Genomic DNA, 27,941 nt, shown 5'->3' with positions numbered 1-27,941 from the left:
GCGTAGTGTTCTCTTCTTTTGGTGTGATCTGGAGGCGCAGGATGCAACAGGCGAGCCGCTCAGCTGCAGATGTGGAAAGGCTTTAAGCAGTTTTTCAATCTGGAGATATCAGGAAAATGTCAGGCTTTGTGAAATCTCATGGCTGAGACATGTGTGCCTTTCATTTATTTCTCCTCCTTCCTGTTAAAGATTTGGTGCTGCAGGAAAACACTCTCATTCCAGTTGGTTTTTTACTGTTGTTGACCTACATACAACTTACTTATCATGTCAGGCTCAAAGTCAGCCTGCATGCATAGATTCTCCAGACAGGAGACTCCCAGTGAACATAGCAACAGAAATTGTCCTCCCTCCCACCTCTCTCTCTCTCTCTCTCTCTCTCTCTCTCCCTCTCTCCCTCCCTCCCTCCCTCCCTCCCTCCCTCCGGAGCGATGCGGGCCAGGCTCTGGAGCTGTATCCTCTCTTGGATTCAGGACTGGGGGAAGGGTCTGAGCTAACATATGGCTTATTGTGCATTGTAGGCTATAGCTTTCAGCTCAACGTTGGCTCTCCTCGTGGTGCAAAAAGTGTCTTTCTGGAAAACTGCACTGCACACTTTAATTTGTTTTTGCGCCAAATATTGCGTTTTTATTTCAACAACTTCTATTGTTCATGCATCAAGTTAATCAATTTCACTAAACTCCTAAATGCGCACGGTTGTTTTTTGTTTAGATTTTTTTGCAGTCAAGACTTGGGTTCACGCCAGCTTAATGACAAGGTGTGTAACACTTAAAACTGGTAATGGTCACATGGGCCGTGAGCGCCGCAGACAGCTGGAGGAGAACGACGACCTGTTTTATAAGGAGAATGTGTCACTGGCACAATTTGTGGCTCAGTTGCGTGTCTAGCAAAAGCGGTCCGCCACAGTTTAGGTGACGCAAGGGGAACTATTAATATCTCAGGAACGGGATGTTCTCGCTTCAGCATTGGGGTCATTTCAGGATAAACTCGGCGTGCGTCCCCCCGTAGACGGTGCGCGCGGCTCGGCGCAACGGCACGACGCACGCCGAGTTTTTTTTTTTAAGGGGAACGCTGCAACTTCACCATTTCCTATTCGGATCCCCTCCTCCCCGCCTCCTCCTGCACGGGGGAGCATCCCTGCGGTCAGGCTGGTTCGTGCACCGAGCCGGGGTTATGTGCACCGCACACAGTGTGTGTGGAGCCTCGCCCACATGTGAACCCGGTGACTTTAAAGCGCACTCCGGTCGAAGCGGTGAAAACACACATGTGATGTAACAGGACCTCTTTGCAAATGGCATGTTTTGAAATTCAGCCTCGTTTCCCCTTTGAACTCTCTCTCTCTCTCTCTCTCTCTCTCTCTCTCTCTCTCTCTCTCTCTCTCTCTCTCTCTCTCTCTCTTTCTTCGCCACATTGGATTTTAAAGGACGATCATTAACGGTTTCAAAATTACATGTCTATTATGCATCTTGAATTGCACGCCAGTGCGTCACTGTAAAGAAAAGACACGTTTAAGTGGCACTATTGGCTCCACACTCAAGGAAACGCAGAATTAGAACTTGAAAATGTGAAATAAGCTCATATCCCATTTTAAAAAGTTATATCTGTGAATCATGCTTTGTATAAACAAAAGTTTGACAGAGGGAATATAGGGAATATATATATATATATACATATATATACTTAACTGTAAGCACGACACTTACAGACTATCTCCAAAGACCCACCAGGTATTTCTGATTAAATGCATCGAACATGCAGGAGAAGAGTTCAGCTTTGTGGATTACAGAAAATATTAACAACAATCTCCTGTTATGTGAAAAACAACATTTAGAAAATTGGGCATCCAACCAAACGTTGCTGCTTGGTGTGAGACAAAGTGTGTGCAATGGGGGTGGGAGGCACAATATGGTTCAAGCTCTGTTGGTGGGTAGGTGGGTGGGGGACTCATCCTCCCACACTTCATAAAGCCCTGGTTTAATTTCAAGTTGTGCTGCTTTGCTTTGTGACATACTTTTATATGCCAGATGAATAATCTCAAGATGTCAGTGAGGGCCCATGGACTGTGTAATTGCCATGTGATGCTAATTTGGACATTATACTTACAAAACAATCATTCCAGGACATTTATCTGCATCTTTCACAATGTTACTGATGTGGAGTTTCTTGTTGTTTTTTTTGTTTTTTTTTCCAGTGAACTGTTATAGTCTGTTCATTCTTCCATAGACTGAAGCCTGAGCCAGGATATTCCTCTTGGATGATGGCATTTAAGTGCTTCTGTTGAATGGCTTTAGAAAAGAGATGGTCATCCCTATAGCATCAGCACAGCGAGTTAATGCAGTGCCTGCAGACTCACCACCCAGCTGAATAGTGTATTTCAGAGTCAGATCCTCTCACCGGTGCCTGCGAGGCACGTCCCTCTCCAACCACCGCAATGATCGATGCTTTCTGAATAGGGACACTACTGACCAACAAATGGGTGTAAAAACAAAACTGGGTCCGCTTCACTTTGCTCTTTTGAGCTGTATTGTGTTGAGTAGACAAAGCCGCCATACTGTGATGTGAAGGAACAATGATGGCAGTACATAGTCATGGCTCAGCATCAGCCTAAGGTCAAGAGAGTGACGTAGATTTTAGCCCGAGCTTGCTAACTCAACTCTGCGTGCAAGACAGTCGTCACTCTCACGTCACGGGACTGAGCAGTTGTCTTCTTCCTTCAAATTATGCAACAGAAAATTCAACATGTTCTGCCTGTGATGCTGGGCAGCAGTCTGTTCTTTGTGGTGGTGTGCCGGAGAGCTAGGACTGAGGCGGGGGAGGCGGGCAGGATTAACATAGTACTGAAGAAGGGTGCCTCTGTTGTGTAGCGGAACACTGACAGCCTGAGGCTGAGGCAGAGGGTGGATGACAACCAAACTGAACTTCATTACTAACAACACCTCCCACCTTTCTTTGAACTCGTGTGCAGCGACCTCCTTAAACCCCTCTGCAACCAAAGTTCCTCTTAAAGAACCTTCGAGTGCCCTTTCCTGCCATCAGACATCAGTTTTCCTTTTGTTCATCTCAACTTATGAACTGTTGCTGAGAAAGTACTTCTGAGTGACGCCATCATATAAACTTTCTTGGTCGGCTTTTCTAGGGGTCATCTGTATGGACGTGCGTCTGCAGAGGCTTGCCGTTGCACACTGGCCGAGGTGTTTCCACATGAGCAGCTGCACTGGTATGCACATATCTGGACAGTCAACATGTGTAGACAACATATGGATGGATGGCCATGTTGAACTAGTTTAACATTCTTTTAATTTTTACACTGTATTCCCAAGTGTTTGTTGAGAGTTCACATTCCACTTATTTTCATTTTAAATACAGCCAAACAGCTATTCTAGCACGTTCTTGTGATAAAAGAGAAATGGCATAACTTCTTCTGGTCGGGGGCATTCCTAGACACTTTGGGGTCCCAGACAAGCCCCTGTTAACCACCCTAGTGTGATTTATTTTTCTTAAAATGACTGCTTGTGGACTTCTGCAGATGCCATTATTATATCTTTCATGTGTAAAAACCTTCAGACATCCCACTGGTGAAATCTGGGCCAGTGCTGGGAGCCTCTGCTGGCACGTAGCTTTTTTTTTTTTCAGCGTTAAGAAGACTGGTGTAAAAAGTGCAATGCTTAGATTTCTGCACAGACCCAGATGATTTCCACTTCATATGAAATCCAGCGAGTCATTCGTGCATGTTGAGGCACGGTTAAAGAAAGTGGGACATAACGACATCCCTGCTGTTTAACCTAAGACTTTCTCTCACATTCTCTATTTTTTTTCTTTATGCTTGCCCTGATTTTTTATTTTTTTTTTTCATTGTTCCACAGCAGCTGCAAGTTGCTCGCCGGCAGCCCCATTAGGGAGATAACCAACCTGTTGCTCCAGCTTGTGCTTGTTCTTAACAGTGATGATGGTGATTTGGACCAAATGTTAGTATTGTTTGCACAGTGACATATTGTCACTATGAAGAGGTCAAAGTGAATGGGTTCCCTCATATTGTCACCAATATGGATCAATGTTAGCCCTCTTTAAGTGGGCCCTTGCCGACCCTGTTGTGATGCCACTGCTTCTGGTCACTGACAGGAAAGAGCTTCTTTGGTAACATTTTACGTATTGTTTAAAACTTTTTTTGTCAATTACATCAGGAAAATCAGTCATCTCATTTTATAAAGTTCATTAAACTTTATTTAGTTTGCAAACATTCGATGTTAGAGCATGTCTCTGCACTCAACTTCTCAAACTTTATTACTCCAAGGTTGTCTAATAAATGAACAAAAACTTGGATGCTAAAAACTATGTAGAAACCATTGTATGGAGTTTTATTTTTGAGTAAAAAACAACTTAACTTGAATAATTCATCAATAATCCAGAGAATGTTCTTTGAGCAACACAAGAATATTTTTAAGCATGGAAAAAAAAAGTGATATTATTTCTGCACGTGCCATGAAATGATTTGGCTTCATTACTTTTTGCTCAGTCACGTGTTTGCGCTCCCCCGCCTGACTTCTGGGAATGTTATGACAGGAGAATCCTGATAAGCTTCCAATAAGACTGCAACCAGTATATCCTGCTCGGCAGCAAGCTGCACTTTGTGACGATAACATGTAGTTTCGACGTGTTTGTCCCTCTGACTGACTCATTGGACTTGATGGGATAACTATATATCATCTGTCATTCCTCCGTCAAAGGAACACCAAACAATATTTCACTTGACCCGGGTGGGTGTAATGTTGACTTTACACACGTTTCACTGACATGTTGACTTTTTAAGACCTGTGCACCTTTTGCATGACTAATCCTCTTTGCTCCTATGCAGGTGAAAACTCCTTTTGTCATCATTAGTCACGGGCCCCAACTGTTGCTGTGTGACTAAGGATGAGTAAGCTCTGGAGGGCAACAACAAAAAAACAGTACTCTCGCACCTAATGTTCTATTACACCCATTACCACTCATACACCTGAGGTTTTTTTTTTGTCTGTGATTGGTGCCTCATTTGCTTGAAACTGTACTCAGGGTTGTTATTTTTCTTAGGAATTGATAAGAGATCATGAAGCATGACATGATGTGAAAAACTGGCTTGGTATCTCTGCACTAAAACATTAGTAATCCTGTTCTGATAAGTAGGTGCATTGTCATTTAAGAAAGTTTGAAAGCCCCTCAAGTTTTAGCATTGAAATACAGAGAAAAGACCTTAAAGATCTTAATAAGAGTTTGGTTTAATGGTCATTTTTATTTAAATTAGAAGCTATACAGAAGTGATCATTTTAGCCATATAAAATATTATTTTAAATCAGAAAAGCCCCATCAACATTTTTATTTGTCCCGGTCTTTGGTTTCTTAACAATTACCTGCAAGACTTGATATGTTCTCATTAGAGGTTATAGTGATGATCCCTCTCGCCTCACATTGAGAATAACCTCAGCTCGATTGTGGCCTTGACGCTTTTTCTGTGTGGTTTGCATGTTCCCTCTGTGCGCTCGTGTTCTTTGTTTTTTTCCCATATTCCAAAAACATGCATTTGATATTTATTTACTCTGTTTTGCATGTAGGTATGATTGTCTGTCTCTCTTTCCAGGGTTTATCAAGCCTTTTGCCAAGTCAGTAGAGATTGGTTCCAAACCTCGTGACCCAAAGTTGGATAAAGAAGTAGAGAAGATGAATGGGTGACTTATTTTATTATTTTTGTTCACTTTTAACTTTGGGATGACTCAGCCAAAGACTTTGTTATGACAGTAAACAGAGTTCTATTCCTCACTGTGTGTTTGTTCACTCGGTAACACTTTGTCGGAAAACAAAAAAAACTCCCCTAATAAAAAACTATCCTATATCAATGACAGCTTGGTGTGGACTCCTGAAAGGTGGGATTGAATTCATAGTGATCAGCGTCTTCCTCTGATCAAGCTGCTCCACAGAAGATAATACTAAAACCCACTTGTGCTGTGTGACGCCTCAACAGTCCTGTAAGTTGGGGGGGAGGGAACATGTTTTCCTGTCTGTCTTGAGAGCCTTGACACAACAACCCCGGCCACTTTGTTACCGTGGTCAGGCGGTCCTACGTTTAAAGAGCACCTCTCCTATCACAAACAGAAGTGAAGAGGCCAATCAAATGGCTGCTCCTGCCTGAGAACATTATGTCAGCGCCAGACAGTGTGCTGGGGGTTGGTGTTGGGATTTGGGAACGTACAAAAGGTCTCTTGAATCATCACATTGCTGCAGCCACAGAGGGAGATACTTCAGTGTTTGCCTCTGAGTGAGATTTAGCGAGCAATGATCGCTTCTGCAGCTGCTTGATATCTTCACAGAAGTTCACTCACACGAGTGGCCGTTGCTGCAGGTTTCCTCTCTCTCTCACATGCCGCTTCTTGTTCTTGACACCCAACGGGAGTTGATAAACGCTTGCAGTTTCTACACAGCTCTGGGGAACAAGCGAAAGAGGAACTGAACCCTCTTGCTGTGTTCTCATCAGAAAAGATCGCTGAAGCACCGCATGAAACACAAGAACACCACGTTTTTGTGGTGAAAGAATATGTAAAATAATACAGCCAGATGGCCTTCTGAATGCCACATCGCCTTGCTCACGCCGAACACTGGGAACTTTCTAGTGTGGGCTTTTGTGCACAATGCTGAAAGTGTGCATTCATTCTCACAGGAGAGCATCAGCTGCTGCAGGAGAGCAGGTCTGAGTCTGTGTTGGTGAAGCTCAGGTTCAATCTTCTTCTAAAAAGAATGTCTTATTTTCATTTAGACTCCTCTGTTTAAAAGGATTTTCCGCTTGCTGAGTCGGAGAAGAAGAAGCTGTATAGAGACTGATCATTGATAATGCTCCGTCAAAGCTGCATTTTGTTGTGTCCCCACACTGATACAAACACATTATTAAAACTGATTGGATTTAGCAGTCAGGTTCATCTGGGTGCACGAGAGGTTAACGTGGACAAGTGTGTCCTTGCAGCCATGATCAATAGAATCAGCTGGCTGGTTTTCTGCCGGGAGTTTGTACCTTGTGACTTGCTATGTTTCAGAATGTCACTATGGAAAGAAGTGAAAAACTGAAAAAAAAGTGAATCATACTATTGCAGATATGTGCAAACATGATCAGTGTTAGTAATGTAACACCAGTAAATTATTGAGAACACTTTAATATAGCATTGTTTTTTTTTTTCTTCTTCTAATATTTCCTCGTTGGAACGGTGTCACTTGTCTCGTGCCGGAGGATAAACCAAAGAAGACATTGCCTGTGGTGGCTGGCAGCATTTCAGTTGGCAGAGACCACAGAGTGGCTCAGAGGCAACTTTTGAGGTACATTACTAGTTTGCTAAAAGGAAACAGCCATCCTCCAGAAACTACACCACCTGTGGGCTTAAAGAGTATTACTCTTAAAGATAGATGATCATCATAAAGCTTGTAGACTCCTGTGAATAACTTATTTTAGTCGGTGAAGCACAAATTATTTAACCCCATTTTCCTGTAATTTCATGCCATATGTTTTTAAACATTGCTGTTTAACAAAAAGTTAAAATGTCATATTAGCAGTTTTCAAACATCTGCCTGAATTGTTGCTGATCAAGTTTACATAAAAAGCTCTTTTTTTTTTCTTTCTAAAATGTAGTTAAAACAGATTTTTATTTTTCTGGCGTGTTTGATGTCTCGACACATTGAACAAATTTAGCTTTGCTGGTTATTATATAAATTATTATTTCAAGAGGACGACACAATCTGCATATGATACCCAAACACATTTTAATTCCCTTTTTCATGCCTCTGTAAAACTTACTGGCCTCAGAGGAGAAATGTTCACTGTGACGGTTGCGCTGTTTTTCAAAAAAAAAAATTTGATTGTTTTCTTTGTTTGTTATTGAAGAATGTGTAACTGAGGAAGCTGCTGGTCTACGGTCTCAGAGACTCGCCTCATCGGGTTACTTAATAAGGACAAATGTATGCTCATTGTGGGGAAGGAGAATCAGCACTCACGTAATACTTGAACAGAGATTTCCCACATCCCCAATAAGCCAAACTGCATATATTTTAAGCAACAGTAGAACTGAATCTACTGGAGGATTGATAACATACATGGCTCACACAGACATATCAAATAATACTAATTCTCCAAGCAAAGTCACTAACTGCAGTTCTAATTTTAGTCTTGAAACGGGAACATTTGTCACTTTTATTTATATCTGTATTACAGTAAAGGGATTATATTTGGGTTCAGGATTGAGGGATTGACGCGTAAAATTGTTTTGTTGTCTGAAAGATAATCACTCGAATGACAAAAGAAAAAAATTTGTTGCTAAAGTATATTTTTGTTTATATGCTTGAGTTCTTCCAGTCTGGGGTCCAGGAGTCTCTTTGAGGGGACACCACAAATTACATGTCAAAGAAAACCATAATTAGACACTTTGCAGACAGAAGCGCAGACCTGGGGAAACTATATGGCTGCTATTACTTCCAAGGCTCCTGCTTTTGTATCAGACAGTGGGAGTGTCCACCAGAATTTGGCTTCATGCTTAATGTTTGGCCAAATCAGAAAATCAGGGTGGAGGTGGTTCTTATTTTAGCATAAAGTCTTGAATCATAAGTGCTGTTAGTGTGTCAATAAAAAGAGGGGACTTCCAAAAATAAAAAAAAATTTATGTATTTTTATCCCCAAAATAATGAAACTACAACTGCAACAAATAGAAAACTAGAATCTGTCAAGAATTTGGTTTTCTGCCTGCTTCAATGCAACTTCACGCAATTTTCCAGAGACGTGTTACATCGTAGTTGTTCCAATACCTTGGACACAATGTCTGTGTGTCTTTTAGAGGTTGATGCTTACTCAGTGCATTCATCATGTGAATCAGTCTAACTGAGGAGTTGGCTTGAGGGGGCAGGTAGATGGAAAGATGCTGTGATGGAGGGAGAGGAAGCTGCTCCTTTAACTACGTATAAAATTCACAAAAAAAATGCTGGGACGCTGTGTTATTTAAAAAAAACTAAAACAAAAAAACCCCAAACACACACACACACACACACACACACACACACACACACACACACACACACACACACACACACACACACACACACACACACACACACACACACACACACACACACCCCTATGGAGGCTGCGGCCATGCAAGGTGCTCGATCCATCCATTGGGAGCAATGCTTTAAGAAAATAACCCAATTGAATACAAGATATTTAGAAATAACAAGAATAGTTACAGAAAGTAGCACACCAAGCATTAAATGGTAAATAGAATTCACTTATATTTGCACCAATAATCACATTCAGAGGGTTCACACGCCTCAACATGCAAGTCACTCAATCCACCAGGAATGATTTGGGGTTCAGTGTCCTGCTCAAGAACACTTTGACATGTGGACAGGTCGAGATGAGGACTCAAACCTGTAACCTTTCAATTGGGAGGTTGCAGGTTTACCAATCCAGCCAGAGCTTCCCCTGAAATTATATCAGTATAAATTTTCATATAAAAGTAATATGAATACAACAAATGGAATACAACAGAATATGAATATGTTTCACTGGTATTGTAGAAAGGTGAAATAAGGACAATCCTGCTGGGCTCAGGCCTGAATTTAGGGTCGTACCATCTGTTGCTGGGGAGGGGGTTCTCATTCTTATTGCATGAGGGATGTTGCACGTGCTGCAGAGCAAACGTGGCTGATGTGTTGCATGATGAATAGAGCTGTAAATATGTCAAAGTGATTCTAAGGTGCTGTGTGCGCTGCAACAACAACAAAATTAAAAAAAAATCTGCAATACATATAAACGTGTAGTCAGTGAGATACTTGATTTGAATGCATGGAGGCAACCTGTGGTGAAACTTTCAAGTAACTCGTGCTGCTCGGTGCATTCGGGGGCACGCGGTGCCCAATGAGTGAGCGGCTCGCGTGACGCTGCGGCGGAGCGCTGCCGGCCGACACGCCCCCAGCATGGATACAACGAGCAGGAGCAGGCGCTCCGGAGACACACGCTCTGTGCCGGGGATTGTTTGAAGCCGCGATGGGAGTTACCGCATCCAAGTTTCTAGAGTTCCTCTGACCAGTGTTGTTGCATTAAACAAAAGACTTTGTGTTCCTCGTCATTTTTTTTTTTTTTTTTTTTTTGGGGGGGGAGGTTTGTTGGTCTACGGATTTTGTTGTTGTTGTTTTTGTTTTTTTTAACCGAGACGTTTCTCGCACAGGATGTTGATGATATTAGGAAGCCGGGTAAGATCCTAAAGTCAGTTCTCTCTGATGAGAACGACCTCCTCCTCCTCCTCCACCACCTTCACAAAGGGAACCACGGAACAAGTTCTTTCTTTTTTTTTTTTTTTTCACACGACATCATTGTATTTTTTTTTTCTCTCCTGAATGTCACTAAGAAGCAGAGGGGGCTGTTTCAAAGACAAAATGGATCACTTTGCAGCAGAGTGCCTTGTTTCAATGTCCAGTCGTGCAATTGTTCACGCTCCTAAAGGGAATAGGGAGATTAAACCAGAGATCCCGTCCTCCTCCAAGATCGGAGAGGAGATGAGAGAGCCTCTTGTGAAGGAGAACTCCTCTCTTTTTGTGGTGGCGCGGATTCTGGCGGATTTTAACCAGCAGACTCCCAACAGTGGTGCCGAGCAGGCAAAAATAAAGGATGAGAGCATGCCGAACCTCATAGATGATGGAAACTCTGCCACACCTACCACCATCTCCGATCCCTCGCTCAAACAAAGAGGCAAAAGATCGAGAGGTCGAACTGAGCAAGAATCACCTCAGAAAAAGCACAAATGCCACTATTCAGGTTGTGAAAAAGTTTATGGCAAATCATCCCACCTCAAAGCCCACCTAAGGACACACACAGGTCAGTTTGGATGGATGGGAATGTTTGTTGTGACTCGATGTGTTTCCCCTGCATGTCTGAGCTCGGATGGGATGATTGACACCGAGAATGACACGGAGTGTTTATTCTCTTATAATAAATAACGCGGACGTTTGTGTGGATGGTGGGTTCAATTGCTGCGTTTTCCGTCTTTAGATGTTCACCGATGTATCTTAAAGGGGAATAATGGCCGCATACGGTACAGTGCAGCCTGGATTGTTTCATTTCCTATTGTGCTTTTAAGTTATCTGAACTTATAGGAACTGTCTTTTTAATTTGGGGGGTGTGGGGGGTGAGGGGGGGAGTGGGGGGGGGGGGGGGGGGGGTGCCACTCCCACTCAAGTCTCAGAGCTTTGTCACAGCTTTCCTTTTGCGCCCCCCAACTGAACACACACACTTTGCACATTGGACGGTATGTTCACAGCCACACGACACAGATCGCATTTCCACCTTGTATCGATGAAAGTAAACTTTTAAACAACGCCAAAAAAAAACAAAAAACCCAATAAAAAAATGCACAACATATAATGTGTTCATCCGACTGCCGTTGGGGACATGCAGAAAGTTTTGCAGGATGAAGTGTACCGTCACTCTGCTGGAGAGAAAGGAGCCTATGAAATGATCATCAGGAGCTGTGCGTGACCTTCCTGCAGGAGCACCTCCATATCTGCGCTTTGCATTCCAAGATAGTATATTGAGAAACACACACAGAAGGGGGGAAAAAAAAAAAAAAGATGTAGGTCGACTCAAATTGGAGGGTTTGATAAGAGCTGTGCAGTCGCCTGTCTGCCCAAAGCCCTTTGTTGTGATGTGCCACACCCCCGCTAGACAGACTGCCAGCTGATCTGGCCAGCAACAGACTCAGCTAGTTGAGCCTCGACTGAGCAGTCTTCCTCTGCTCTGTGTGCTGCAGCTCCCACTTGGTTTTCCCACCACTATACACGCCTTTTACTTCATGCGCTGAAAAAACAAACAAAACAGAGCTCAGTGGATCAGAAGAGGAAAACAAAAGCTTTGGCATGAACTTGACACCTTGTGCCTGTGGAAATAAGCACAAGAAGAAAATATTAAAGATTTCCATGCAGAAAAGCTTCCTGACATTGAATGGTCTATTGCAGAGCTGCGCTCCATTATTGTCTTGTCCTCAGATGACTTGATTCCTGGTTCGCTCTGTGCTCTCCTCAGTCTGGCTTTGTGCAGGCGCACTTACATCAGGCGAGCTGCTCAAGCAAACGCCAACAATGAAACAATGCAAGACACCACTAACAATTTATGAGATGATTTATTGTTTTTGTGGCACCGATTGTTATTGTTGGAATGCATTCAAGCATTTTATTCTCAGTGAGAAACACTTTTGCATGTGCTTTTATTCCTCATGTGCAGCCGGTGCTGACTGCTCCACTATATAAGCAGTGTTTGTCAAGAATAGCAAGGGAATGAAGCTCTGATTTGACCTATATGTGTACGTAATTAGTATTATACCTGAGTGATAATGATGTAGATGTATCTATTGTACATCGGGTTCTTGGTGTAGTTTTGTCGCTGTCTATCAGCTCTGTTGTTCTTTCCCTTTTCTTCTTATAGTCTGGCTTTGTGGTGGTTTGCGTCCTGTAATTTCCAATATTGTGGCTTTCTGCTCATTTCATTGGATAGTCACAGAGCATGAGTCATCTCAGTTCAGCTGTCTTGCCTCAGCCAAGTTTGCAGCAGCACACTGACAGAGGCGGGCAGCCTCCAGTACGTGGTGAGCGTCCCTTCAGCCCTGACCGTGTGAGCTTAGTGCAGTTTTATTGTGTCGTATTAGCCCTGCCCTTGTCTCTCCGCCTATTAAGCGTTTCCTTTCGCCTGCTTTTCTGTTTGGATTCGCTCAGGTGTCTGGATTCGCGATTGGTTTCTGTCCCATAAATTCCGCTAACAATGACTCTTTCTGTGTGTTTGATTGGACGGTCCCAGAATGTGGGTCATCTGAGTTCAGCTGGGCTGCCTCAGCCAACCTTGCAGTGCTTTCACAGAGCCAGACTATGGCAGCGTGCTTCCCTTCAGCCTCGACCAGCAGAGACAAGAGAGCATGGATCCAGCATTGTCAATTCCAGCCAAACACCACTATCTAATTGAGGAGGGAAACACTGCTACAGACACCAAACAAAGAGCCAGGGACACGATGTCCTCACTTGACTCCAGTGACGCCCACAGCCTCAGCAGCACTGCTGCTGCTATTCATGGGTCTATGATTTGTCATAGTGATGCACTTCATTAGTTATCCAGCATCTATAGCATGATAAAAGCCATTTTATGCAATGTCTTAGATGATGCATCGTAATTTTAATGTTTAGGAATTTTGATTAATGTCAAACACACTCATATTTGCAATCAGAAGCTATGTACCTATGCATATTGAACATTATTGGTATCTTTTGCAAATTAATGGGTTACTCAGTTAGATAATTTTGCAAACTGCAATGTTACCATCACAGATTTAAAAATGGTGAACTATACAATTTTGCATGCATATTCAAAAAATACGACAATTTAGAAAGTTGGTTTTTTTGTGTGCAAACTTTATAGTTAGTAGTTTTCATTATCAATGTGATAAAAAAAAAAAACTAAGCCCTAAATGAGGATTTTAGGGTACAAAATGGCCCTCGGTCCCTGAAGAAGAGTCAGCATATGTCTTCCAGTGGTATCTTCTCAAACCCTGTCTTGGAGGGCCATCAGGATTTAGCAGACACAAGAGTACACACTGAATTTAAATCACTCATTATACTGCACTGAGTTTAATGGTGAGGAGTTCACAGCAGTTTGGGGGTCTAAGGTTACCAGACGGCTTTTGTCTGATCTCCTGGTGTGGGAGGTGGGGTTTTTCTCTTACTGATATACTTTGAATGAAGCAGCCATGTAACAATGTTGTAGAGATAAGCCTAGTTTTAAGTAGTGCATTTGAAGGACACATGAAAACAGCTTTGGGCTCTTTCGGTTTTGTTTATATTCACAATTCTTTACTGTTTGTTTTGTCTCTTTGTCTTGAAGTTTAACCAAAAAAAAAAAGGCCTACTTTCTCAAGAAGTGTCTCAAGGTCATTGAGTACACGGTGTTCTGTCGCCTCATTACTATAGTCGAATCATGCAGACTGCCTTCACCACAGCAGAGGTGGCCCCCGACTCCCCTGGAGAAAATACAGCCTAGACTTTCAGTGTCCCCCCACCCATGGTTGGGTCTTACAAAAGGCCATCTTGTCAGAGTAAAAGACCTATTTGAGAACTATTGGAATCACAGGGAGGAACAGGGCCAATATTCCTCAAAGACAAAGAGTGTAATGACATATTTTACAGTTCGGTTGATGTTTTGTCTGAACCTCCTTTGTGTTGCTCTGGGGTACCTCTAATGCAGTGACATGGCTGTAAAGCTCTTTACTGTCTGTCCTAAAAAATAAGTGGAACCACCTGGCAGCACAATCCCACTGCCATGAAGGCCCAGTTATGCATGCATGCCATCTATATTTGGTCAAATAACTGTGATTAATGACACTTTTTTTTTTTTTTTCAAAGTGGAATTAGCCCAGATTCCACATGGAAAAGGCAGCAGCAGTCTCTGGTTATACACACAACATCTCTGCCAGTGGTTTTATATTTGGCTGCACTACTACACAGAGTGCACTGTGTTCCTGTGCGGCTGGTGGCAATGATGAGGTAGCAGGGTGGAGATGGGGTTTTCCTGCTCTTGCTTTAGCCCAGCCTTGGCACAGCAATGGCTGAAAAAAAAAAAAAAGGACACAGAGAAGGGTCAATGTGCCTACCTGCCACACAGCAGGATTTCCAGCATTGCTCCCAGTTGAGCTATATTATTCTTGACATGTTGTAAAAACGACGATGCTCTAATTAACAGAACAGTTTCCAAGTTACGTGTTTATTGCCATTTTCGTGGCGCGGTCATACTCCACTTTACTCCTAACTGAAGATATTGGATGGATTTACGTTGAATTTTCTAAAGATTTTTAGAGGATGGAACCTGTAGCGTTAAACCATCGGAATGAAATTTGTAGTCTTCAATTACCTCGGCTTTAATAACTTAAATCATTAACTTTATGTTATATGTATTTATAACCTAGTGCTGTATTAACTTCCACACTTTGTGCTTCTATATAGAAAGTAGTAACCGTTGCTAACACATTAAACTATGGCAGTGTTCATTCCTGTGGCACAATTAAAAAGTTAGGAAAAAAAGAGAAAATGTTGGCAGTCTTGTTTGTTGAGTTTTGCACCCACACCATCATTTTACCATAGTAACAGAAGAAAAAAACTAAAAGCTGCCATGGAGACTATTCTTCTACCGATAATCATCTTAAAATGTATGATGTGTGCTAGGCCAAATGCATCACAGTGAATGTGCAGTTGTCGTATTTTCACCTGCGGATATCTCACCAATAGCATATCAATTATAAAAAAAATAAAGTTGTTGAAACTTCAACAGGAATTCCCTCATGGTGTTGCAATGTGCCTGATTTGATTTGGTCTATTTCGAGGTCGTTGGTCCATTGCATTTACAGCAGTTAAAACCAGAGTGAGTTTGTTTGGAACTGGACCAAAATCTGCTCTCTGAACTGCTCTACAATTGGTTGGGTTGCTTTGTGTGCACTAAGAACCATCTGCTAAGGCATTGTATTCTCTCTACTCTCAGAAATATTACCTGTGCAGACAGAAGTGTTTTGATAACGATCGCCTCTCACACAGGGACACTAGAAACCTTGAAAATGATGTAGTTTGCATGCCAGGCCACCAGTTGGCGGTGTGTGTTCTTTAATGCCAGTAGACAAGCATGTGTACAGAGAACAATACAATGTCCATGAATAGTCAAGTGCCTTTTAGCTGCCCTTTTTTTTTCCATATAGGCCCACTTAGTAGTTGCAACAGTAGTTGTGGAAGTTGTAGCAAGTGAACACTTTGTTGAAGCGCTGTTAAACTCAAACCTCAGCAGCACAAACACTACTCTGCAATCTGCCATTGTTTTTGCGTGTGCCGTAGTACTCTGCATTTCAGAAAGGTTTTCTCTGTCTACACAGAGACTGTGATGGGGTCATTCCAAACACACTCAAAGAAAAAAAAGTGGACTTGAATTGCTGAGGTCAGAAGAACAAACATCACATAACACAACAAAAGTTTACCGTTGCCTCTCGAAACCATTGGCTTGTGAACATGACAACTTTCACACTTCCAAAGCTGCATTTTGACCACAGGAACTGTCCCAGAGTACACAGGTACCATCACAGGAACATTGAATGCAATGACCAACAGAACAAAAGTCTAAATTTGGCTCTGGGGTTATTTTTGACTCCCAAAAAGTTTTTGGTTTCAGGTAAAGTTTCAAACACTTTGAGGATATGCTGCATTACTCAGCATGCTGTATCTGAGTAGACGACATAACTGCTGACCTTTCCTTCGCTTACTGAATATGGCATTATTGTTTTATGACTTTGATTGGCCTGATTGGCAGAATAATCTGTGGACTTTAGGCGGTGGTGGAAATGCACGCTACAGTAGGAACTGCCAACTAAATGTTCTGGGTACTTTTGGTCAAAATGCAGTTAAAGATTAACTAAACAGCCGCTGTTTATATTAGATTAAATCCGTCAAGAGTGAACACTCTATTGTTGTTAGTGTTGAACACCAATGTTGCTAATCTTGTTGGCATTGTTGTGATCAGTGTTACTAAAGTCAGGTAAACAAAAAGTAACACTGGACACATTCTGGTGGTTTTCTCTGCTGGAAGATGCAGCACTCATGAATGAAATGTGGTTGGCTCGTGAAGACCACGTGTTGCAGTACAGTATGTGTCCAATGGAAACAAGGTATTAGTTAAATCTACTTGATCCTGGGATGTAAATAAAACCACGGTGAAGCCACCATCTTGCCTGGTAATCCTCTCGTGCATTGCTCCCTGGACGACATCTTCAAGGCGTGTGCTGGTGCACATGCTGTCCATATGTTATCCTACATGTGCTCATGTAAAGCTGATAGTAGGATAGGTCCTCACTAATGCTCCAATGTTTCAACGGCGATTAATCAGCCAAGCATGCATAGTGGGCGGTTGTCATACTGAAAGGCCCCCGTCAGGCAGTACCCGGGTCGATCTTCTTTCAACGGCCCAGAGGGCTCATGTATTCTTTAGTTAGCTCTAGAGAAGCTCTATTAAAGCTGCTCGGTCCCTCCCACCCCTTTCCAGTCTTCAGAGCAAAATAAATGGCGAAGTATGCGTTGGGAGGACGATCTCCAGCCACGTCTTCTGGTGTGGTGTTGATTACCAGCAGCAGTAAGAGAGGGATACAGACCTGTGGAACACTGCATTTTTTCGCCTCCACTGTTCAGAAAGATATTACCGCATCTCACATGTGAGGGAGGGATCTGCTGTACAAAGATGGAACATATAGTGCGGCAGGGTGGGGGTGGGGTTAGATACCAGGATATTCACTGTCAATGCCCTCCATCGATGTAGGTCATTTATTCAGCTGCATCTGCAGCTAATCTGATTAACGTTTGAAGGACTATGGCCTGAGCAGCAAAACTCACTCCTGTTGGACCGCCACTCACAGGGTCCCATCTGAGTGCTGGTCTCTGACCACATCTACTGTACTCTGTTCACAACAACTTGAATAAGAGAGGAATGGCTGAAATTGTTGTGGAGCTAATGTCAGAGGAAGGGTTTTGTCTCGAGCTGTGCTGTTTGTGCTCCCTGTGGTATGTAAGGTGTGTCCCCTTTCTCTGCATGATAAATCAGACTGTGGCAGACCACAACACTCTGGGGTGCGGCCCCGGGGACAAACTGAGGAGTATTTCACAGTCTTGGGATGAGGAGGGTCTGATCATTTTCGTCCTAAGATATGAAAATATTCCTCTCCCGCTTGCTGAGTATTACATTGAGAGAGCTGGCCTTATCTCCAGCCTGTATCTCCTCTTATCGCAGTGGGATGAGTCCTCTCAGCATCTAACAGGGTTATGGGCTTTTGCTTGAAGCTGGGCGCAGATGCGTATCTGAAATTAGCTATGGTGTCAGACCTTTTCAGTGAAATGAGCTGACATGGTTAGAGCGTTAGAGTCACAGCTGAAGGGGGATCCTCTCCTAGCTTCTTCTATGGATCAACTGTAAACACCCTTTAATGACTGTTGCTGTTTGCATGTCTTCATTCGACCAGGATATTAGATGATAAGGAGAATGCCTGAAGGCTGCAGCCTTTTGTAGCATGCACTGCACTCAGGGCCTAAAGAGAGCGCCCATTCTAGCTAACTGAGGCAAATGTGATGAGCTGGTCAATGCAGACAGGCTATCCCTGCATTTCCCTTAAACAGTTAAGGGGATGAAGTAATGCATGGCTAAGTGTGTGCAGGCATCAGATGGTCGCACTCGACCCCACTGTATGTCTCGGTGTGAATGTCAATAGCCCCGCGCAGTGTAGACCAAGGGGAGTGAGTTACGGTTAGTACGTGGAGCCTGTCTGATTGAAATGCATTACAGGAGTGCCTCTCCTGCTGGGAGCAAGGCTGCGGCTATTGTTCACAATATGACAGCTACAGTATAGGCACGCAAGGGGAGGCGGCCTATTCAACCACAAGCCAGGTCCCACTCCAAAAAAAAGAAAAAAAGAAAAGATGATAATGCATTTAATGCACTCTGTTGTTAAAGCTTTCGAGTGACGAGTCTGAACTGATTCTCAACATGAGCTACTGACCCACCCAAAGGTGTCCTGTGTGAAGTCTCATAGCAACAACTTATTCTTGATTCTAACAAAGCTACTATGTCTCCTCTCTTCTCAGTTAATCTTTCATTGACAAAGAGACACGTAAACAGTCGCTCTCATTGCAGATGTGTTGATTCTGCAGACTGCAGAACTTTGTCAGTCTTTGTTGTTATTTTTGCACCAGCGATCCCTGCTCAAATTGCTTTGTGAACAATGAAAGGAGGAGCTGCCTTTAATGTATATTTATTGTCCTGCACACAAATGTTAGTCATTTCAACATGTAATGATGCATGTGGATGGAGAGGCAGGGTACGGTTGGGTTAACCCTGTCGACTCTTGTGGTTTATGCTGATGAAGGGTCCAGCAGTCATTTTAGTATTACCATAAATCCCATGAATAGTTGTCTGCTGGCAGTGAACTTGGCTCTTGGTTGGTTACAGGTCACAGTCTGTTGTAAACATACAACCAAATTATAGGACTGTGTCACTGGAGTTAGCGGTGCCCCTCTCATTTCGTGTTGCCAAGCTGGCAGTGCCACTAAGCCAGCGCTGAAGTGAGGTAGCTCCTCGTCTAATGAGCTGTGATTTGCAGTCTGACTCTACTTTCTTTTCTCGGGTTGTTTGCTTCCAGAAGTCAATGCGAGGTTCAACTTGTGCCTTGTTTTTGTTCTGAGCGCTGTTAAAAGATATTTCCTGCTCTGGTTCTCACTGTACAGGAAGAGAGAACTTGGCTTGAAGGTGGTCTCTGCAGAGCTGTTTGCTCTAGCTCCTCTGCAGGTTTCAGGTGTACACTGTGTGAGTTCTGTCCATGCCTGAGGACACACCAGAAATGTTATCTACTCTTAGGTGAAATGCTGGTGGCTGTTGTTGGAAGAGATGATTGACTTGAGCTCCTGAGCCGCTGCTCATGCCCAAAAGGGATTTGATCTGGGCTTTGGAGACAGAATCCAGACCGATTTCTCCTAACCATTCCTGCAGGATCTGAGGAGTGGAAGCTTCTTAGATATGAATGAGAAGATGATGAAAGGTGAGGAGCAGAGATGAGCTGTTTATTTACTGACCCAGTGGACTCACACAGAACAGTTATATAACAAGAGTACCTGTGACATAATCACATTGCCTTGGAGGGGGGACACTGGTGCTTAGTCGAGGTACAGTTTGCGTGCGTGATGTAACTCAGTTTATGGGTAACTGGGTCACTGTGTTCTTTAGGGAAAAGCTTCCCTCATTACACACCCCCGCCCTCCCCTCGCCCTCTGTAACTGACACATTCTGAGAAAGACAAACCACACCCTGGATGTAGCACGCTGCCAGAGATGGGATAACCAATCGGTGGGGGCCTGGCGTCACAGTCGTCACGGAGCCCTGCTGTGACAACGCTGGGGCTGGACGGGTAGAAGGAGCGGCTCTGCGCATTCTCCTTTCAGAAGAGCTGCTGAGTAATAACGGCAGTCTATTGTGATTCCATCGAGAGTGACACCCTCCTACCGTACAGGGTAATAGACCCTATCATAATCTATGCTCAGGATAAGAGCGTTTGCCTCCTGAACCTTTTCATTGTTGTAGGAAACATCACTGAAATCCTTGCGTTATGAAACGAGCAGAAGAGTTAATTAGGACATCACGTGCTTCCTCTTCATCCAAGTGAATCTTCAAAGGCTGGCATCAGTGCAGAGAGATTTGTATTCATATTCACATCGTTGGCCTACATGCCAAATGTGGTTCAGTGTCAAAGGTTCATCTTCAGTTTGTATAAGAAGTCATGGAGCTCCAAATAATTTGGTTGAGTTGGTGTTGGATACCTGATGCGTTCACTATGACTGTGTTACTGTATCAGAGCAGTTTGACTGGATATCTCAGCCTAGCTCTCTTGTGTCTGGTTAAATATTTATGTTTCTGGATCCGTTACGCTGGTTATTGAGCCCGCAGAGCTTAGCTTTACTCTTAAGCCAATTAGTCATTTTGCGGTGCCATGTGGCAGCACAGACTCATTCACATGCTGATATGGAATGAAATCGGTCCGTCATGAGTCACCTCCATTGGACGAGTGCCTTTACATTTTTCTGTGTTCTTCTTCCTTCTTCAAGAGCTATGCGTCAAGGAAGGTGCGTTCTCTGGGTCAAACAACCGCAGCGCTTTCATCTTTATGAATCACAACCTAATACAGGGCGGACAGATGGTTCTTTATATATTCGCTCTACTAAGAATAGCAAAATAAGCACGGAGACTTTACATGAGACGAGGCTGGGCTGTGTTCAACATGCACATGGAAATCTACAGTGTCAGTTAAAGCGTTTAAATACACCAAACCTAGTATGTGCCCGCAGGAACTGTAGTGGGCAGGGCTGACTGAGTTTGTCTGGAGCTGAGGTGAGGCGTCAGAGGCAAGAACACAGACCGGACTGTCTAGACTTGCTCTGTCTATCTGCATGTTTTGTAACCATGCAGTATGGGGGGCGGGGGGGGAGGGACCGAGACTAGTTGTGTGCCGAGTTCTTGTTTTTGAGACTCTCTGGCATCAGGTACCATATGAGTGTTTGATGCTGAACAGCACTGTTTCCATTGTGGCCCAGAGGGAAACCACAGAACAAAGAAAGCATTTGGCAGGCCTGTTCTTATGAGCCACCTATAAGCATTCAACCATCTCATCCTCTCTTTACTTTTATGCTTCTCATCTGCACACGATGACTGATTGTTTTTAATAGTGGGAAACAACCCAAACATTAGAATACGTCATCTTGCACTTTGCCGTGTAATGCTGTGTGGGTAAAATTAGACTCCTGGATGTTGCTATTGTCAGGCAGAAACTCGTTGAAATGGAACTAAGTGGAATACAGTTTCAGACATATTGGCCAGTGTGCAGAACGTTGCATGTAGATTTCATGTGCACGGCTTCCGAACGGAAAGAAACCACACGACATATCATGATATATAGTACCATCTGGCTTTGGGTAGATTTGTGTCAAAGCCCACTTTTATGGCCCGATGGAAGGGGGAGGGTGTATTTCCCATGTAGCGTGTCACAGACAGTTGCATGTTGGAAAATGGGCTGGGCAACCATTGTGAGTGTGATTAGCATCTGGAGTTTAGATAATTAAAGTGTGTATGCTTCTTCAGTGCTGCACCAATTATGGGATGATTTACCCTCAGTCCCACTGCCTGAGCCTCATTTGTCTCATGTTTCTTAATATTTCGAATATATCCAGGCAATTTTTAGTATTCCTTATCTAACTGATTTATTACACATAGAAATAACGTTGAGATCTTTGTTCCTGGAGAAGTCACAGGGTGGAAAACTGGGTCCGTTTTGTTATCAGATAGCAGAAATATGTATCCAGCTATGTTTAGTATGATTTAGTCTTACCTACTCTGACCATCTGAAAAGATTTGTTGTGTAGATGTCATTCGGTGGTTGGAAAAATTAAAGCATTTAGGGTGGCTTTAGCATGTTTCGGTCCATTTACCACAAATCACATACACTTTAAATTCCTTTCCACCATCTTTGCATTCTGTTTTTGTTGTTTAAAACTTTCAGGCAGCTGCCGTTCACTCCCTTTTATTTCACTGCATTGTTACAATAAGCATGTGCAGACTTGAAATATGTTCAGACTCGATTGGTCATAAAGCAAGAATCCCACCAGCTTGTTTTTAGCCAGAGTTAACACGTTGCCGTTGCGTTTTATCACTACAGGCCATCACAAATGGGTTTGCGATGTCTTCACAGCCATTTAATGTAACAGTCATTTAGCTTTGGGCAAAATAAAAAACAAAACAAGATGCTTACTGAGTGATTATAAACCATCTTTGCTAAGGAAATGTTTGTATCAGATTTAAATCATATGATGGTGGAAGCTACTAAAAGTGTTCACATATGCTTACAATAAGTGATAAAAACTAAATTAGGTAAAGAAATGGTTTTCAAAGCAGAAAATAAAAATCTGCGGGTCACAATGGTACGGTTCCCAACAAGGATTTCTTCCTTTATTTTGTATTGTGGGGTTTGGCGAGATGCGCTGTAAAGAAGGACAAGCAATTCACTTTGAAACTGTCAATTTATTAAAGTAAACAAGTGGGTATCAACACGGGAACAAAACAACAATGTTGCCTTGCTGCTGACGCTCTTTCACTCCAGCTCGCTCAAACTACCCCCCGCCCCGGACCCGCCCTTCATCCCAAATCAATGCGTTGGCCCAGAACAAGCATTGTAAACAACATTCAACATTCCATTTGAGTTAATAACAGGATATAACACTGAACGATTAGAACATTATAGCGTCGCTACAGTATGATCGTTATGCCAGGAACTGAAAGGAACCTTCTCAGATGCACTGAGAAATAAATGTGCCTGTCGGACGGTGAAAGTAAAGTAAATGCATCGCATACGAAAAGTTATGCTTTTATTTACCACGGACCTTGACATTTGTCTCATGGCTGTTTTGCAGGAGAGCGGCCTTTCCCGTGTACCTGGCCCGACTGCAGTAAGAAGTTTGCCCGCTCAGACGAGCTGGCCCGCCACTACCGCACCCACACGGGGGAGAAGAAGTTTGGCTGCCCTCTCTGCGACAAGCGCTTCATGCGCAGCGACCACCTGATGAAGCACGCCCGCCGCCACTCAGATTTCCAGCCCGGCATGCTGAAGAGGCCCCACGGCGGCGGCAGCACACGTCCCGGCTCCCTCAGCGACTACAGCCGCTCAGACGCCTCCAGCCCCACCCTCAGCCCCACCCTCAGCCCAGCCAACTCGCCTTAAACTGAAACCTGGCCGCACTTTTCTGCCTCCAGATTGTGAGGCCTGTGTTTTCGTCATAACACTTTTGTTGCACAGTTGTCAGCAAACCCCCTCCCCTTAGCTATACCTGCGCTTGCTGTGGTGTACCATACTGTACATAACTGCTTATTGTAGTGCAATTACTTGTGTGATCCTAAAAGAAGGTAATGCCTTTCCCAGATGGCAATATCTACATTCTGTACCACATGTCTGTATTTTTTTTTAGCTTCTGAACATGGCTAGTTGTTTAATGTATGTTCACATTCAACTAAACAAGGTTTAGAAGAAGAAGAAAATAAGGACAGACACCCTGACAAGTCTTATCAAAAAGTTTTTTTTTTTTTTTTTTTTTTACTTTTGTTGATTTTTTTTTTTTTTTTTTTAAAGAACGGGTTAGGAAAAGGGGTACACACACACGCACGCACGCACGCACGCACGCACGCACGCACGCACGCACACACACACACACACACACACACACACACACACACACACACACACACACACACACACACACACACACACACACACACCTCAGGATTGAAGACAGTGGCTCTTTCTGTAATACCACAGTACTTAACCGTACTCACATTGACTGCACAATATACTCATCACTTTACTCTGAAATTCAACTAGGGTTGAATTTTACGCCCTGCTCAGGGATGGCCTTGTTAGCTTGAAAGAATGAACACGGTGAAGAGAGACATACAGTACATATATTGCAGCCTTACACTCAACATAATTTGCACTCTTTGTATTTTTGTTGGCTTTTACATTCGATGAGACCTGCCCTGCAGTCACACGGTCAGTCAAAGACTTTTAAAGTTCTGCAACTCCATTGAGTTTCTGGGGCGTTCACATAAAAGATATTTGCTGTGTCTTAAAAAAAAAAAAAAAAAAAAAACATCAGCAAACTCCCACCCTGGCAATCAAAACCCATTTGTTCCTTCACTGCATTGTGAATATTCATTGACACTGGGTTGAATATATATACTGCGTTAAATTGTTTGCAGTGTAAACTCTATGAATCTGCACTGTGGGAGCATTGGGATTATAATGGGTTAGCAGTTTTTATACACACACCTTCAAAGATACTTTTGAACCTTTAAACCGAGATTGTTAAGTTTCAAAGCAGCTGTTCATGCTAACAAAAAGAAAGGGATCACAAAGGGACCTGAGTAGGAACAAGGTTTATCCATCTTTCAAGCACACAGGAACAAGTACCAAAGACAAGCGTGAATGAAAGCTTTCTGTTCAGTCCTGTAAGGCGCCCTCCGCTGAGGCCGGGGGCGAGTGGTTGGCAGTATCACAGGTAGAGCCAGACGCCTGCTTGCTTTCCTCCTCCCAGCTCTGCCTTTTGTGGCTTCCCTGGAAGGAAACAGCTGCACCCAAAAAGAAGCTATTCACAGGCTGCTGGAGGAGTGAGAACATGCCATTCCCCAGGGAGTCCTTCCTCATCTGGCTCTACCTGCGCTGTCAGAGAGCGGGGGTACGCCAACTCCATTAGACTGCACGAGGTTGCTGAACGTGGGCTGGGTGGGGGGTGCAAAATGTAACACGGACCTCAGCCCGCTTGGGCAGCAGCTATGGCGGAGCACGGGGCTAACAAAGCAGCTATCTGCAATAAACAGGCAAGAGAGGGCAGGTCCTGATAAAAGAGGAGAGGTTTATCATGAGCTGAACAGCACAAAGGAGGAGACACGGAGTCGCAGGCACCCCATTTCCTCCTCCTTCCCATGATCCCCTCCTCCCACCAACTGTAGAAACAGGCAGCAGAAAAATGGCTGTAATTAGTGGGTTGATCCAAACTGTAGGATAAGAGGAAAACAAAAAGAAAAAAAAAGCTGAAGTGTATGCACATCGAGCAGTGTGGGTGGGACGTACTCAACAACTCCATCCCGAGCACAGACAGAAATCTTCTGCCACTGCCGGAGGGTCAGATTTCACGGCGCTAAGGGGAGCACGGGCGTAAACTCACGCAGATAAACCTGAGCTCTCAAACAGCTGCTTTCAAACTTCTCTCTCTCCACACGGCGGCTTTTTAACTGTTCTGAAAACACGTGAACCAAAACAGACATATCAGCAAAGCGCGGCGCTCTCCGGCCTCACGTCGTCCTGCCTGTGAAGCTCAGATATCCCGTGAGAAAACTGACTTGTGTTTCTATACAGACATGCCTCAATAAGTCGGGCAAAAGGCACAGTAAACCTTCCATGGAGTCAGGCACCACTATCAAAACTGCTGCAGCTCCGCTGGTCTGCGTTATGCCTACAATTTCTTTCTAGCGCTTCAGCACTGGAGTTGGAGGTCGTGTCATCGGCGGAGTTTGATTCTGTCAGACCCCTCTGGACTGCTGTCACTATGAATCGCGTGAGCTCGCTTCGTCCCTGCAACAGCTCGACCCGGTTCTGCCCTGCGGTCCAGCGCCTGACACCGTGTGCATGTTAACTCAGTGCTGAAAGCGTGGAGGGTTTTTGAGGCGGCCTGGCAGGTGTACGCTCATGAATGGCAGGCCTTGTCCTCCGCTCTCGGCAGCAGCCATTTCTCTTTAAAGTTGTGATGAATTAGCTCTGTCACGTTCTTCAGAAAGAAAACATCCCTTATTTAGATCGAAGAGTAGGTTCCTTAAAATATATATTGGGCGGAAAAAAATAATAATAACGCTTTGCAAGCTGTTAAACTCGCCTCCAGGCTGCAAGACGACACCGGTGAGCAGCTCGCAGTGACACGAGAATTGAGAGGGATTTACATAAAAATAAACAAAAAACAAAAAACCTTGGATTTTTCATGAAGTAAATCTTCAAGTTGCTGTTGAACAGCCCTTTTTTGTATCCATGACGTTATTTGTTAGTTGGTTTTTGACCTGGTTTATAGTCTTAACTTTCACTTGATTAAAAAAAAAAACTAACAAAAAAAAAATATATATAAAAAAAACATGGGAGTAGCTCACCCTCAAGCAGGTTTCATTAATCAGTTCTTAATTCATAATCTGCACATTTTCCTCAGGGTTGACATCTGCTGAGCAGATATGGGACAGTTTCTGGATCTTATTGTCACATGAGTTGCTCCATGAGTTGCCCTCCCCCCGGTGTTCCTGGGTGCTTCGTGCTCACTGCTGGTTGGTGTCCGACCACACTGGAAACACAGGAGCGCCTCAGTACAGGCCCCCGCTACAACATCCTCCTGTCTCTGGAGCTTGTTATTTAAAAATTTTTTGGGGTGTGTGTGTGTGTGTGTGTGTGTGTGAAACGCCCCTTAAAACACCTTTGAACGAAGGTCAAGCGACTGTGACGGTGTAAAGATCCCAGTCGATCCCTCCATCCAGACGGCAGCAGCGATACACGGGCGTCCAGATGTCGGCAGAGTGTCTAAAACTTTTCTCCTCACTGTACCAAATGTACTTGAATAGCTCTACACAAAAGGCCATTGAACACAGTTTTGTACATGACCATTTTTACTGTACGTGTTGTCAAATAATCATTAACCTTTTCTGTCAAGAAAAGGTTGTTTTTTTTTTGTTTGTTTTTTTTGAAATCTTCTTTTTGGTATTTGTTTTTCCGACATTTTCCGTTGTCTTCAGGTCATTTCAGCGACTCTTGAATTTATCACAGCACACAGGTTGACTGCTTCCGCCGAGCAGTTTCAGAAGCAGCGTTTCAGTTTGCGTCAAAGCCGGATTTTCAGCTCCACGAATGGAGTTCACTCCTTCAATCAGGAACACTTCTTACTCTGTTGATGTCAGGATGCAGGTTTTTCCACTTGGCCTGTCATCCAAACTCCTCAAAGTTGGAAACGAAAGGAGAGCTCGAGGGGCGGCCGGGGTGATGATAAACAAGGAAACATCCTGACCTCTATGTATGTCAGTTTCTATTTGAGTGACTTTTTTTTTTTTATTATTATTATTATTATTATTATTTAGAATATTTTAAAGGTTTTCCACAAAAGAGACCACAGCATTGTGAGTTAGCAATGTAGTCATTTTTTTTTTTTTTATTATTATTGCTTTTTGTTTTTGTCTCATATGAAATGTTTAAAGTTGTATATTTTTCAAAAAGAAAAAAAAAAAAAAATCATACCTCTGGAAATATTGGACTTTTGTTGTACCTTCATATCTTTTTGAAACATCCGTCATGTAGCTTACGTTTGCTTAATGAGTAGCACAAATCTTTGGTGGTTTCATTTGTCCCTACTTGAATGAAGAAGTAATGAAAGAGAGTTTTTTTTTTTCCTGTAAAAACAAAACGCAAAAAAAACAAAACAAAACACTGGGCTACATTTTTTAATTTTTTTTTTATAGTCATCTCATTTTTGCCAAGTCCTGCACGTCCTCGACAAATAATCATCTTTCCAGAAAAAAAGGACTTTTTTTTTATTACTTTGTGTTAGAAGAAGAAAAGGCCTCCTTTCCCTACTGAGCTCCTCATTGTCTTAGTTGAAACATTTTGTACGTGAGAAATAGACGCCGCCTGTAAATTATCAAAAAAAAGAAAAGAAAAGAAAAAGATCTTCATGTCAGCATTTATAAACTACAACTTTACGATTGTAATCCCAGTGAGATTACA

At 43.3% G+C, this 27,941-nt stretch overlaps 1 protein-coding gene across 1 annotated transcript; it reads left to right on the top strand.

Moving 5' to 3' along the window:
- Window positions 1-9,975: 9,975 nt before the first annotated feature.
- On the top strand, window positions 9,976-25,204 carry klf13 (Kruppel like factor 13). The gene is made up of 2 exons (XM_080475576.1): window positions 9,976-10,870; window positions 23,056-25,204. Exons 1-2 carry the CDS (start codon window positions 10,393-10,395, stop codon window positions 23,361-23,363), a joined length of 786 nt encoding a protein of 261 aa, XP_080331702.1. The 5' UTR covers window positions 9,976-10,392; the 3' UTR covers window positions 23,364-25,204.
- The last annotated feature ends 2,737 nt before the right edge of the window (window positions 25,205-27,941 follow it).

This window comes from Lipophrys pholis, assembly GCF_963383615.2.
Source record: "Lipophrys pholis genome assembly, chromosome: 11".
In the NCBI taxonomy this organism is placed as follows: domain Eukaryota; kingdom Metazoa; phylum Chordata; class Actinopteri; order Blenniiformes; family Blenniidae; genus Lipophrys; species Lipophrys pholis.
This window is presented reverse-complemented; position numbering and strand designations above follow the sequence as displayed.

Bases quoted from the DNA above. Each gene is read 5' to 3' on its own strand.
- klf13 (XM_080475576.1), top strand. From the start codon at position 10,393: ATGTCACTAAGAAGCAGAGGGGGCTGTTTCAAAGACAAAATGGATCAC. The intron at 10,871-23,055 runs GTCAGTTTGGAT...GCTGTTTTGCAG, and splicing joins CCACCTAAGGACACACACAG to GAGAGCGGCCTTTCCCGTGT.